Here is a 15,256-nt window from a genome sequence, read left to right as displayed (position 1 = left end):
AAGGCATGAAGTAATATAATCTGTGCATGAAACTGAACGAAACGAACGGCGTGTTTGTCGCGTTTGTTGATTACAATAAAATAAGGAATTGTGTTTTTACAGATATTTTATTACAAAACAATAACGCAATACATTAAAATGTCTTCAGAGGAAACAAAATCTGACATGGAGGAAACAGCCAAGAAGCCGATATGTTTAATAATTTTAGGTTTGAGGGTTTTGTAAACATTAAGTATTTGAATTTTAAAGTTACATCTTTTGGTGTTATTACATGTGCTTTGAATTACCAAAATGTTCATCATTATAAACGTATGTAATTTTTCGTGTTTGGTATCACAGGAATGGCAGGAGCTGGTAAAACTACATTCGCATGTCGAGTAGCAAGCGAAATCGTTGATGGTACATGCCCTTACCTTGTCAATTTGGATCCCGCCTGTCGTGATGTACCTTTTCCAGCCAATATAGGTAAAATGTGCATCGACTGCTGCATACAAAAATTTACCTCATAACAGACATTGTCCGATTTGATTCAAATCCACCTTTTCAGTTTCATTTGTCAAAACTATATAAAATGTTATTGGATTCAATTCGACATTTTATTGGACATTTACAGATATAAGAGACACCGTTGACTACAAAGAAGTGATGAAACAGTATGGTTTGGGCCCTAATGGAGGCATAGTTACAGCCCTTAACCTTTTCTCCACAAAGTTTGGACAGGTAGTGGAATTAATAGAAAAAAAGGGAGACAAACACAAATATTGTGTTTTCGACACTCCAGGTAATTATTTACAAGGTATATTCTTAGATTTCGAATCATAGAAGGATGTATGAAATTTCATTCAATACTATTAAGTCAAGTCAGTTTAAAAAATATTTCAACAATACTTTAACCGATGTAATAATGCTACACGAGATGTACCTAATGTTTATATAGTTATTTTGGATTACAGTTATTTAAAAATTGGATTTCTTTTGTATGTATCACATATTTACATTATTTTCAGTTTCTTCTGTCATTCCAACTTTCCTTTGCAGTAAGGTTAAATGGAAAAAATTGATAATGCTAATTATTAATGAACAAAAATCTGATATCACATAGTTGACAAGGACTGTCTACCAACAAATATAATTCAATACAAAAGTTTAAAATGAAATAAGTGTATCATTAAATTTATTCCACAGGACAGATCGAAGTCTTTACATGGTCTGCATCAGGTACCATCATAAGTGAAACTTTAGCTTCCACTTGTCCCACTGTAATTGTATACGTGATGGATACGGCCCGAAGCGTGTCTCCGATTACTTTTATGTCGAACATGCTGTATGCCTGTTCCATATTGTACAAGACCAGGTTGCCATTCATTATCGTTATGAATAAGGTGAGGGGTTTTTTTATTACTATTCGGAAACTAAGAAAAATATACATAATTTTTGGTTGCCTTTTTGGGGAAAAGGTTCTTAACATCTTATTATTAATAATGATAAAAGAAGTAGTATAGTATTAAATATCTCACATGGGACTACAAAAAGTGGAAAGATCTGTAGGAGGTCAATGTGTCTAAAGGACGCACCCATGGAGATTGATGTGTTTTTATTATAACAGTTGTAAGTGTTGTAGTTGTAAGTGTGTTTGTAAATCTGTAAGTCAGCAATAAAGGCTTTCAAAATGGAATTGAAGTATGTATTAATAATAAAAAAAAGTTAAATTAATCTCATTACTATGTTTTGTTGTTCAACCATGCTTTTGCTATTAAAATTAAAAAAAAACTTGTCAGTTGTGTCAATGACGAATCTTGAATCTCAATTCTGACATTAAAAATAATAAACTCACACTCCTTCACAGACAGACGTTGTAGACAACTCATACGCAGTGGAATGGATGCGAGACTTCGAGACGTTTCAAGAGGCGTTAGACGCGGAAGGAGACGGGGAGGGGGGGAACTCGTACATGGGGAACCTGACGCGCTCCATGGCGCTCGCACTCGACTCTTTCTACACCGACCTCAGATGCTGCGGCGTCAGCGCTTACACTGGAGATGTGAGTTCTTGTAATAAACTTGTTTGGTTTTGTGTCTACTAGCTAATTTTCAGTCCAAAATGTCGCAACATCTATATGGATTAGACGCGGAAGGAGACTGGGAGGGGGGAACTCGTACATGGGGAACCTGACGCGGTCCATGGCGTTCGCACTCGACTCTTTCTACACCGACCTCAGATGCTGCGGCGTCAGCGCTTACACTGGAGATGTGAGTTCTTGTAATAAACCTGTTTGGTTCCGTGTCTACTAGCTAACTTTCAGTCTAAAATGTTGCAACATCTATATGGATTAGATGCGGAAGGAGATGGGGAGTGGGGGAATACGTTCATGCACTTAGCTCATACATACATACATATAATCACGTCTATATCCCTTGCGGGGTAGTCGTAGCCAACAAAGACTGATAGGTCATGTACAGCTGTTTGGCTTAATGAGAGAGTTGAGATCCAAATAGTGACAGGTTGTTAAGTCATCGACTATAAGTAGAATCTTGACCAATACTATGACCTTTTCAGATGCTGGAATGTGAAAGTTGCTTTAGAAGTTTAGATGAATGTGCCTGTTTCTTTGGTCGCCTTTTTCAACATTCATGGATAAGATCCTATTATAAATTTCAGGAAACATGGCACAAAATTTTTGTTCATTATGTATCATTGAAAGTATGCTGTGTAGTGTCTATCTTGCAAAGTATGTATATTCCAACCCATAACAGTTAAGAAGCTTGATTTGATTAAAAAATATTTTTTTTTTCAACAATTGTCTCTTGTTTTAGGGAATCGAAGGCTTTTTCAAGTTGGTGGATGAGGCGGCTGAAGAATACGAGAAGTATGTAATGTTGATTTAAGTTAAACAATTATCAACAACTTTAACATCTTTATTTAATTTTTTTTATAATTGTTTGAGAATTTAAATTTGCAATAATATCTACATATACTTGTAACCATTTAGATTACTTTAAGCATTTGTTGATTACTTGGTTCAATATAGTTTATGAAATAATTTAGTTTGGTCAGTTAGCAACTCTAGCACTTGCATAAGTGATGTATGTACTAGCTTCTATTCTTTTTGTGTAATGAATGTTTAAATATTATTTCAGAGAGTACAAAGAGGACTGGTTGAAAATGCGAGCGGAAAAAATGGAGGAACAGAAAAAGAAAGAAGAGGAATTGAAAAAAGCAAAAGAAGGTATGTTGATACAAATTTTAGCAAACCATGTACCCTTAGAAAAAGTATACAGGGATTGTGGCAATTGGGAAGTTTGTAGTATCTGCCAATCCAAGAAAAGCGTGATTTAATGTATGTATGAATCTTAGTATTGCAATAAGAGTTTAATCATCACATCACATCGTTTATCCCTGGGGATATTAAGGTCGGGTTATCAAATGGACCAACTAATGCTCAAATTATTTCCTGACCGACTCATTCTCAAATGGTGATCATAAGTAGCTACGAGGCTCCAACCCAGCAGATGTTGGAATTATCTTTTAAAAAGTTCAATTTTTGGTAGTCACTAAGAAACATGGTGTACGCAAGTTACTTCTTGGCTTAAAAACTTAGGATTCATCGTTAACGCGTTGAGAGATCAACTTGTTACTAGCCAGTTCTGAATGTCAATTTCATCATTAAGATATTCAGCTAAACCTAGACTGCTGGTCTTACGACTTATTGATTTAACCCGTAAGAAATGGAGACGGGTTTGTAAACTTGACTGTATTTATAAACTTCTGTCGATTCCAGATGGCACCGACACAGTTCTAGACAAAAACAAATTAATAGAAGAAGTCGCTTCCGGTCGCGAAATCAGTGATATGTATTTGAAACACCCGGCCAACGAAAGCTCCAGTGACGAAGAAGGCACCGAGGACCGCCCTGACCACGGTAACACTGTGACCATTATATCACCAAAGATTTTAAAGTCATACAAAAGATTATATAAGACATGAAAAAGATTAGGAAAGTTAATATTATTAGGATTATTCTCTTAGGCGATAAGCTAGCAACCTGTCACTGTATAAATCTCAATTCATTAATTCAGCCGTACAGCTGAGCTGGACCTTTTTACCTGTGTGACGACATAACTTACGTCACACGCCATCAGCCAATAACAGCGAAGAGTCAATATCGCAATATCAAAGATTCCACAGATTGGGGCATAAATACCATCTGCGAATCATCATCGTCTGTCGTGCGGTTCCCCAGGCATAACATCAGCCTGGCGGAAGATCTTTGTGGCGGTCGAGCCCGAACCATCGCTCCCGTTACAACCTGTACCTGAGGAAAGATACTACTTTTACCCTTTAATAGGGGTAGGTAATCCTAGCGTAGTTCCCCGTTGTGTGCTATGAAGATTTACCAGGTAAAATTCAGGCAACATAATGCTTATCACTAAGGTAAAATTTACCTAAGTGACATAACTGCAGTTACGATCAGTTTCTATGGATTAACGAAACTGTTCCCACCGACAATGAATGTAAATACGATAATTGTATGTAAATTGTATTCGTTGTGTTGTTTCAGTCGAGAAGCCCGAAGAAGTCGCCGCGTTCCAAGAATTCATCAAAAAACACGTGAGGCCTAACGATATGGACAGTAAAACGTAACAGCATTCAGTAGTTATTGTATGTAGATAGGTATATTAAATGTTAAATAAGTTTGTAAGCACTGGAAATGAGCTAAGCTCAGTTTTTCTAAACTGTATTTTTATTTTGGTTGAAAGGTAATGTGTACCGAATATATGTTACAAATGAAAAAAAAGAGGACTTGTTATAAATAAAACGTTAACAATAGCACGTTTTTTAAATCATGATACTTAAAACTGTGTGGGATAGGTTCAACCTGAGCTTATTTATGATATAAAAAGTCATAGGTTAGAAAAAGTAAACTTAGAGAATTGTATGTTCGTTGAAATTGTATTATTATGTGTTGGTGATAAAGTAAGGAAACAATTCGTGACTAGTTTATCAAAGTTAAGCGTGGCCGTTCAGTCTTTTCTAGAGTCAGCTCCGTCTACTCCGTAGGGGATGAAAGCGTGATTATACGTATGTATTTTTCAAAGGTTACCAGTTCAACTTAGGAATACGATGTACTATTTTGCATTTTAGTCGCTTACTACGGCATCCACAGGAGATAAGTATTCTTCTGAACTGAAATCAATAAATCAAGTAAAATCTAATGTTTATTGTCATTGGATGTCTTAAAGAAAGGAAGAAATAAGCGTCGTGACTCGTGTTGTATGTAAGAAAAAGTTCAAAGGCTGAAAATTCAACTAAACTTTAATTGTAAATCAATAACGGTATAATAATAAAAAAGAAAACAAAAGATTTCGGGAATATCTTTGGACCCTCTGTGGCGCAGCGGTAGTGCGCTTGTCTGTGTCGCAGTTGGTCCTGGGTGCGAATCCCGGCCAGGGCATGATGAGAAACGAACTTTCTCTAATTGGCCTGAGTCTAAGATTTTTATCTATATAATAATTATTATAAAATTATAATCGTTGAGTTAGTATCTCGTAACACAAGTCACAAGTTGTAATACAACTACGAACTCAATCTCTGTAATTTGTCCCGTATATATTTATTTATAACCTTATTGATTAGAAATATAATTTTAGATTTTGTTAAAAAAACCTAATATACATGCTATATTCCTGTATTATTATGTTCTTATTACTTTTTTTACTGTAATAATGGATTGATGTTGGGGTATTCCGGGACCAACAGTAATGTGTGGGTGTCTCACCATAATAATTGCAGTAACTAATTGGTGAAAGGGAACAAACATTTGAAATGTTTTCACCACTTTATAACTTATAAAAAGATTTAAAAATACTAACGAATGTTTCACGAACTCTTATTAACTTTTAATTAAGCTAATTTTTTGTTATGAAGTACACAGTTATCACAGCATATAGTTTCATGTACAAACCACAATATGGGGCATGAAATTACAAGCTGCCGTTTAAATAGTGTAATTGAGTTTACCGCTCTTGTAAAAAAAGACAAATTTACAAAAATTTTGTGTATATACCTACATATTTTTTTTGTATGGTCAACACATTGGCCAAATATAATAAAATATTTTGATATTTCTGAAAAGATAAAAAAAGAAAAAGAAAATTTGTAAATAAATTTATCTTTACAGGGAGATATTATAAAATAAAAATGCATGCATGAAAATCTAAAATGTGTTTTATTCGATCGAAACACGTGCGACACAACCGTTTTTAAACAATATGTTATGTAAGTACTAAGAAATCGTGCAATTTATATTTAAAATAAAATAATTGCATTCAATCAAAAATTGTTCATCATCTTGGCGTTATTTGTTTGTTATCAAGTATCCTCTAGCTGAGTTATTCGTGAACGTTGTTAAGGCAAAGAGTGATGGGAGCAAAAACCACAGAGTGATAAGACATGTCATAGAGCTATAAACAGTGAATAAACTCCCAAAAATTTTAACATTGAGTTGAGCAATTATGTGATATAGGTTTGACAAACGTTCGCGAATACTTGTAGAAATGAATTTGGTAATTCAACAGAATGACCTTGTCTACCAAATGGAAACCTTGAATCCCTGGACATCTTGAGCCTTTTTCGACATTACATTATTTAAATGTGCAGTAGAACATAAAAAATAAATATGAGGTTTTCAAAACTGAGGTGCTTAATTTATTTTTAAAATATTACATATCGTTGTATTTGGTATTTTTAATCTTAACACATCATAATAAGGTACAACATTATTTTTGCCTACACAAGAGATATTTATAAAGCCGCATATTTTATTAAAAACTAGCATTAAAATTTTATGTTTTAACATTGGTGATAACAAAAATAAAATTAAAAATGATTCAAAATAAAACATTTTTGTTCAGGAATGTCAGGTAAGTAAAATAAATTAAATTTAAACATCTGTTGAGCATTTATGTAACATAACTAATTAAAAGTAATACGTACAGATCTAGTTAATTCTACCCTGAATGCGTCACATTTTATTATCATACTGATGGGATGAATTAATAATTAATGAATTAAAAATCATGTCTTCGCCTTAAAAAATCACACAATAATAATAACCTTGTGTCGGTTATATAAGATAAAATTATTAATTTCAAGTCAAATGAATCTAAGAATTGAGATGCAATATCAAGGCTTTGTGGTGTAACAACCATTAATTATGACGTCACATTCACCAGAACTTACCACTTCTATGGCCTCATATTATTACAAGTTCTGTGGGGCTGTCTAACTTTTTACCCTATCAGGGCTACGATTTTCTGGTATTTACAGAAATAATATAATCACATACAATAATTTACTCTCGCATATAAATCAGTTTTTTTTTTATTTTTGCAACTGTCATTGTGGTTCTTATCACTGAAAGCGAGTTCGTTTCAGATGATAACAATTCATATGTTTACTAGAAGTTGGCGCCGAGATTAGTTTGTATTATCAATACTTATATTTAAGATTATATCAGATCATGATATGATCTATACATGTATGCATATATGTTGGTAGATAATTTCATATCAAACACGTTTTATACACCACGATTAATAAACAAGAGTCAAGAATAATCGGTGATTTAAATAAGAAAAACGAGAGATTTCTTTAGAAATAAGCAGCACCTTTAATTAAGAGAATGTGTATATCATTCGTATATGTATTCTGTGCACATGGATTAATCAATAAATAATCTTTACGAATATTTTAAATTAATAAAACTAGGAGCGAATTAGTTCTGTATTTGGTATACCTACCAATTTGTTTAGTTTTAGTTCATTCAAAAATACAATATCTCTATATATATTAATTAAATGTTTTTCTCAATTATTTAATTAATATTAATAATTGCTATTTTTCAGCGGGTTGATTATTAAAAAAAAATTATTATTACAATTTATTTGTATTGTAACGTGCATGCATAATGTATGCATGGCTGCATATTATGATGAATATTTTAACGTCATTATTCATAACTGCAATTTTTTATTTATTTTGCATTGTATTTGTAGGGAATCTTCTTAATAAAATATTTTTAACAACGTAATATAACTTACGTACATTCTAAATTGCATTCAGTTTCATAAATAAATAAGATCTATTATAAAACTTATTCAACAACACATCACATTAAGTAGCTGTATTCACATGTTTTTGAAAAAGAGATACCAAGTTGCTTTATTTTATTGATCGGGTGAAACTTGGTCTAAATTTACTATTTTAAGTACCTATAGGAACAGTTGCAGAAGGGGAAAGGGTCTCAATCATAACTAATATTTGTAACCTATTACTTAGGAAATAAATTATTTTAATTTTGGACAGTATCAGTACTATAAAAATATAAATAGTTATAGCAATACCACTTTTATTAGTCACATTGACAATATTTGACAGCGCAGAATACCCTACCGACGAATCAAACCCAAAGAGAACTCAATAAAATAACGACCTTATTACGAGTACATTAAACATAAAATCAAAGAACAAAATGTCTATTGCTATCTCGCACGGGTTCTCGTGGGTTCAAATGGCGAGCTCTGACAGGCTCAAATATTATCGCGCTATAAAAAAAAATTGACTTCAGAGCAGGCACATTGGTGTAACTTATAAAATTGGTAACACTATTCCTCTATCATTCCTCACTATATTTACCTCTACACTACCTCATACACTATGTAGACAATATTTCATTCATATTAAAAATTACTCATTTTCCAATTTCACTAGAAATTATTAACCCTCCCTTTCTACCTGTTAACACTGGCAAGAAAACTGTCAATCAAGTTGCGAATCAATTTGTCCTACATTAACCTATTACATATCTAATCTACATATCAGGCGTTCCGTTATGTCCATTTTGGTTGTTATGCCCGTTCGCCTGTCCCCGGCCCGCCCTCTCCAGCGTGGGGTCTGCGAGACACCACGCCGGGTGGTAGGAGAGGCACCCACAGCTGTCTTTGTAACCTAGTGACGGGTTAGGCCACGTATTGTGTATACTGCCTATTGACGTGTATCTGAAATGATACAATTCTTTAATAGTAAAAAATATCTTTAGTATTTATGTACCACCTCATATCCGGAGGGGTAGACAGAGATTACATATTTTCACTTGCCACGATCCCTGCATATAAGTACTTGTTTTCGCGTTTATATCAATTTTTGGTTGACTGAACGGTCTAAGCGAGTTAGGGTTAACAAACCAAGTATTAAGAGGCAAGAAGCTTAAGACACAGTTTGTAAGTATAATGTTTTTAACGCAACAACTTTCTAACCGTTGATTCGAATATTGATGAAATTTAAAATGCGCGTGGATCTGTCAATAGAATTTTAAAGTTCGTAGGGTATCAAAATCGGTAAACTAGCTTTTGAGATATTCACAATTTTGTCAAAATTAAAAATGTTCGCGAGGTCGAAGTTCGTGGCGAACGATACGATAGTCATACTAAACATGATAATATTACGATTACGAATTGGATTCATAGGAAAACTGGTTAAGACATATCAAAAAAGACATCCTTACCCTTTATCATAGAGGCTGCAATAAGGCACTTTGTACTTTAGTAGGTAGCTCCATATTTGGTGGTAAGACCAGTTCAGCAGGGGGAATACCCGCATTAATTGGGGCCATGATGAGTCTGTTTTCTGGAAAGGAATCAAAGAAAAATCATTACCGCTGCATATTAAATAATTTTGATTTACTTGAGTTTAAGTGATAATTGATGCCCTTACAGCGAGGTAAAACATTTAGACAATTGCATGTGTAACCGTTATCCAATATATTTATATATTTGTAAATTGACGTCCGGTGAATATGCTGCAGTGTAGTTTGTTACGCCGCTTCTTCTGCACATGCGCTTGGGAAGCGGTAGTAGTTATAATTAAATTTAAGTGATGTGACGTCAATAAGTGATACCTTGTATCCAAATTATGAAAATAAATCTATTCTATTCTAATATGGGTTGGGTTCCTCTTAAAAGGTTGCGGAGGTCAGGCCGGAGTCATTTCGTGTAAAATTCTGATCCACTTAATCCAGGATAGTCGAAAGCGCGCCCCGGGCTCCCCTCCGGAGAGGTTAAAATCTAATCGGGATTTATAATAGGAGGAAGTATAACAATTTAATTTAGGTAGTTAATGGTAATAAAACGCACAATAAAAATGCACGGATATGCAGTTTCTAGAATCGTATTAAATCCTTCATCAAAATATTCATAAATCTTAAACTAGTATCTATAAAATACTATTTAATAAGCCGAATAATTGAAGTATAATGACGGCATTACAAGAATATGTACAAAAGGTTTTTATCTATGAGAACATCTGGTCCAATATTTGACAAGAAATGCCAAGTAAATTGAAAATGTTAATTATTTATTATCGTGTTGGACAAAGTACAATAAAGTAATTCAGCACCCTTAGCATGGCACGCGCGATGCCTTTTTTATCGCGCAAAACACTATCGCTCTCATTCCACGTCTAAGTTAAAAAGGGAAACAGCGATAGTTTTTCGCGCGATAAAAACAGCGTCGCGCGTGTCATGCAACGGGAGCTGTTCATGAAATACTTATAAAGAAAAAAATTTTGATTTTCGGGACGTGCTCGATGTATCAAGTACAATCAAAGTACCTATTCGCAAAGCGGCAAATTTTAAAATCACCCTAAATGGCGATACAAAAAAGGCCCATCTTGAAAAGCAACCGATTAGGTAACACTTTTATTATGCAATCTATCGACGGAATTATTGAAATATTTGAGAATATTTTACTTACTTGCATTATTTTCAAATCGCTACTATACGGATCCGTCCGTCTTGTTCCCATCAACGACGCTTTCAATCTTCCGTCCTCTTCCATCATCAATTTTAAATTATTCTTCATTTCTCCTTCGAAGACTATCAATTTTATATTATAATATCTCTCTATATATTTGACGAATTCCTCGATTTCTTTGAATGGTCCTACTGACCTTATGTAGACTATTTTCAGATCCTGCGCTATGTTATCCCTGTTGTACATTTCTTTTAGTATTTTTATTGTGATGTCGAGTAAAACTGTGCAATCTTTGCCGCCATTGAAAGACAGAAATACCTCGTGTAATTGGAACTCCTTGAAACACTGTCTGATTATCTGTAAAATAGTTGTAATAAGTATTATTTAATTAGTTCGTTTAGTTTCCTTAATTAATTCGTTTCTCTTGCTGAGATTTGAATAAATTTGTGTACCTAATTAACACGTAATAGTATGTATAGTTAACAACATATCAAGTTATCCGAATTCACTGAAAATTCAAGTCTGATTCAGGGCGATAGAATTCCGTGCAGGGTAACTTGATATGCAGTTAACTGTACCGACTTTACCGTTAATTAGTTTCTATTGACGATACTCAGTTTGATGGTCTCATGCGGTGTTAAATATAAACATGTCGTTCACTGTACACACATTATATTTGAACACAATAAAAATACATAATAGCTCTTAAAAAAACAAAGTTTTCTTCCCATAATTATAATCAAAATGTGAATCAAAATATATGTACTTAAGCGTATGAATTGAAATCTTGGCGTGCACAAAGTGCTTAAATTACAAAATTCACAAAATGGAGGAATGATTGATGTTCTTTTTTTAAATTCTTTGCCCAATCATTTTGAACTATTATCATTTTTATAAAGCTTTTTGTATTCATCATCATCACATCACTTCGACTACGTGAAGTTAATTGTTTGACAATATACCTCTTTGGAGTATTTCATATCAGATTAATTTAAATCAAGAAAGAAAAACACTCGAAGGGCATTAGACGAGGCAAAGATTGTGAAAGATTTCTGGAGAATAGTGTGAGATTTTTGCTAAGAGAAGAAATGTGGTTGGCATAATAAATAAATAATGGGACCATAAGATCACACCGATTGAGCTAGTCCAAAATAATGTTAAATACAAATAATAATCACTTCTTAATCCCTTACGGGGTAGATAGAGCCATCAGTCTAGCAAACACTGAAAGGCCAGGTGTGTGGCTTGATAATGGAATTGAGGTTCAAATAGTGACAGGTTGCTAGCCTATCACCTACAAGAAGAGTCTGAAGTTTATTAGCCTAGTCCTTAGTCGCCTTTTACGACATCCATGGAGGGAATGGTCCTATTCTAAAGTGCTGGAAACCATAGGTATGGCACAAGTGTTAGTTTTGTAACAACAAGCGTAAGTGTGTAACACAAATGTATGGTACGGTCGCGTTCATAATTGCAGTCATAGTTCGCAAAACTTTATAGCTTGCACCGCTGCTATCACTCACACATTCACACAAATAACACAATAAACAACAAGTTGGGTAACCCGCCATCAAGAAGAGGGTAGTGAAAAAAAAAAAAGGCGTCCGCTAATCAACACAGCGACACGCCACACAGCGGAGATCCATGGTGGAACAGTACGAAAATAATGGCATTACCGACCAGAATATTTGCGGAACAGTTCGACACATCAGTGGTTACTGTTTTGTGTTTGCACCGTGAGGGACTACACCACAGACAGCCAGCAAGAAAGCCGTATTTATCAGAAATAAATAAGCAAAAACGTTTAGAATTTGCTCGGCAGTATTTGGATTTTGACTGGAAAAAAGCGATATTTACGGACGAAAAGTTCGTTTATTTTATGTCATCACAACACGGTAGACTTCATTTATTTATGGCGAAGAAATGCAACTCGGTATGAAGAAAAAAATATTGTGCCAAATATGGAGTCTGGACACATCTCTGTAAATATGTGGGGCTGGATGAGTGCTGCTGGACCTGGGGAACAGGTGTGGATAGCCGGACGCGCTACAGCTGCTCATTATGTGCAAGTGCTGCAAGAAACCATGTTACCAACTGTGCGGTGTATTTATCCGATTGATGATATACCAACAATATTTTGTGCAAGACAACTGCCCTGTGCATCGAGTCCATATAGTGCGTGAAAGGTTCTGCCAATTTATATTAAAAGTACTAATTACTTAGATAGTATTTTAAGGACAGCTTCAATATCTTTTCTTTATGAAAACGAATAATTAAGCTGTAACCTTAATAACAGGAGATAAGTGGATGATACAATTAGTGTAATATACTATATATGTATAGCTTTATATAATCATCAATATGTAAATAAAACTATAGGTAAACTGTTTCAATAAAATTTACTAATTTTAATTATTGAATGTTTTATTTTGCTCCCTCTTGTTTAATATTTCTTGCTGATTTCCGTGTTTGAAAACACGGGTATTGTAATTCTTAGATATCAGTTAGTTGGTTAGTCAGTCAGTTACTTAGTTCAAATGGCACCTTGAAACATTAAAAATTGTCAATAACACTAAAATAGACAAAAAAAAATCCTTGAATAACTTCGGAATCCAAGTAACGCTGTAACTAGAACAAGCGAGTGTGAGCAAGCGAGTTTATCTAATATATCTTAGATCTCACTTGCTCACACGAAGTAATAAAATTGCTACCCAATAACTTTCAAAGGAACCACAACCTATGTTAGGGTCATGTGCAGACAAACTTTCAACCTTATTAAAATGGCATAAGTCTGGCAGGCTTTCCTCTGTAGGCAAATCTTATGCAAATAATGAGAGACGACGATATTTCGATCGACAATTATCGGGCCCAGTTCGGCCATCGTTGATTACCGTCTCTTTCTGTTTTGTTATGTTATATGTCATAGAATAATAAACTCTTTTACTTAGTAATCATTGGTATTAAAGACCGTATTCATTTGAAGGAATATTTATTCTTTTAAATATGCATGTGTGTGTATCTAGTGGAACCACAGTGCACGCTATTTTAACCCGTAAGAATTTTAAAACTATGACTGCAGATATGAACGCGATCGTACATTTGTGTTTTTTCCCCCTTGTTACGAACCAGCAACTTCGATGGCGGCCGAAAAGGTTCTTGGATCTTATTTTACGGCACTTAATAAAATAGAGTAGACCATAGAAATAAAAACAGAAGACTGTTATCTTTATGCAAAATACTTAAGTAACATACCGTTTCTGTTTCGTCGAGCACGGCCGTGATATCGGGAAGGTCCGCGCCCGGCTCATTTTTCTGAGGCATACTGTTAACTACCTGAAACAAACATTATATCTTTACATAAGTACATATAAACACAGGGTAGACAGAGCCAAGACTCTTGAGATTGAAAGGTTGCTAGCTCATCGTCTACAAGAATCCCCATCTTTATTAGCCTTTTTTTAGTTGCCTTTTAAGACCTTGCCTTTTAAGAAACTCATGGGAAAGATATGCAGTGTCCTATTCTATTGTTGCGGGAACCACACGGCTCTTGAGAATAGGTGACAAGACACTGTGACACTTTATAAAAATTTGGCATAGTTTTGACGACCTGAGATCACCGTTTCCATTATTTACCGTTACTCATATTCTGTATAATCTGATGTGTGAGCTAAATAATAATTCACACAGATTTCGTAGGTACAGGCACGTTGGGGTATAAAAAACAGCTAAACAAATCTTTATCTGTCGGTCCGTGGAGTAAAGTTCAAATTATCTTACTGTTATGATCCTACACGGCGGTGGCAGTATCACGTTTGTCGGACTCCTGCATTTCAGACTCATTTCACACAATTTATTTAAAAAAAAAAAAAAAACTTCAAGCGAATACAAATTGTTATAAACTGTAATATGAAGTTCGCGTTATTTTTCTCGTAAACTCACGAAGATTCGTGCGTCACGAAGCAAAAACATATACATACGTTCGCGTTCCGCGGTAAATCTTGACACTGACTGGCGAATCTTTGCGTTTTTGCGATTGAACTTACGTCAGCTCGAGCTATGATTACATATGTGTATGTAAAAAAAAAAATGATCGAGCATCATTCATAGATTAGATTACACGGTACGTGAGTAGTCACACCTTCGGGGCTTTGGCGTGATCCTGATTGGTAATGAGGGTAAAATATACTGGTTTTTCTAAATAAAATTATTTTTTGATAATTAAGCCGAGCTTGCATGAAGAGTTATGAATGTGGATGAAGCGAAAGAAGTATGCGGAGGTCGTGGCAAGATGTAGCCTTTGCCTGCCTGATTTCATGTACATATGTACCTATGTAATAAAAGGTATATAATTCTTTAATCAAAATGGGGCGAGAATGGCATGAAATGGTAACGTAAATATACTTTAATAAATAAAAACAGATTACACAGATTGAGTTAGCCTTTAAGTAAAT

At 34.4% G+C, this 15,256-nt stretch overlaps 2 protein-coding genes across 2 annotated transcripts; one reads left to right on the top strand and one right to left on the bottom strand.

The window, feature by feature from the left end:
* The first annotated feature begins 9 nt into the window (after positions 1-9).
* LOC106130225 (GPN-loop GTPase 1) lies at positions 10-6,188 on the top strand. The gene is made up of 9 exons (XM_013329020.2): positions 10-208; positions 340-465; positions 614-781; positions 1,186-1,382; positions 1,847-2,041; positions 2,814-2,866; positions 3,138-3,226; positions 3,779-3,919; positions 4,559-6,188. The coding sequence occupies exons 1-9, from the start codon at positions 139-141 to the stop codon at positions 4,639-4,641; spliced, it is 1,122 nt and encodes a 373-aa protein (XP_013184474.2). The 5' UTR covers positions 10-138; the 3' UTR covers positions 4,642-6,188.
* Positions 6,189-6,207: 19 nt separating this feature from the next.
* On the bottom strand, positions 6,208-14,820 carry LOC106130227 (FAD synthase). Its single transcript, XM_013329022.2, has 5 exons — positions 14,583-14,820; positions 14,058-14,138; positions 10,809-11,165; positions 9,563-9,684; positions 6,208-9,056 (listed from the first exon to the last, which is right to left on the bottom strand). Exons 1-5 carry the CDS (start codon positions 14,643-14,645, stop codon positions 8,870-8,872), a joined length of 810 nt encoding a protein of 269 aa, XP_013184476.2. The 5' UTR covers positions 14,646-14,820; the 3' UTR covers positions 6,208-8,869.
* Between the last annotated feature and the right edge of the window lie 436 nt (positions 14,821-15,256).

The sequence above is a fragment of the Amyelois transitella genome, chromosome 7, assembly GCF_032362555.1.
Source record: "Amyelois transitella isolate CPQ chromosome 7, ilAmyTran1.1, whole genome shotgun sequence".
Classification (NCBI taxonomy): Eukaryota; Metazoa; Arthropoda; class Insecta; order Lepidoptera; family Pyralidae; genus Amyelois; species Amyelois transitella.
The sequence above is the reverse complement of the archived record's forward strand: the minus strand, read 5'-3'. Positions and strand labels throughout refer to the sequence as shown.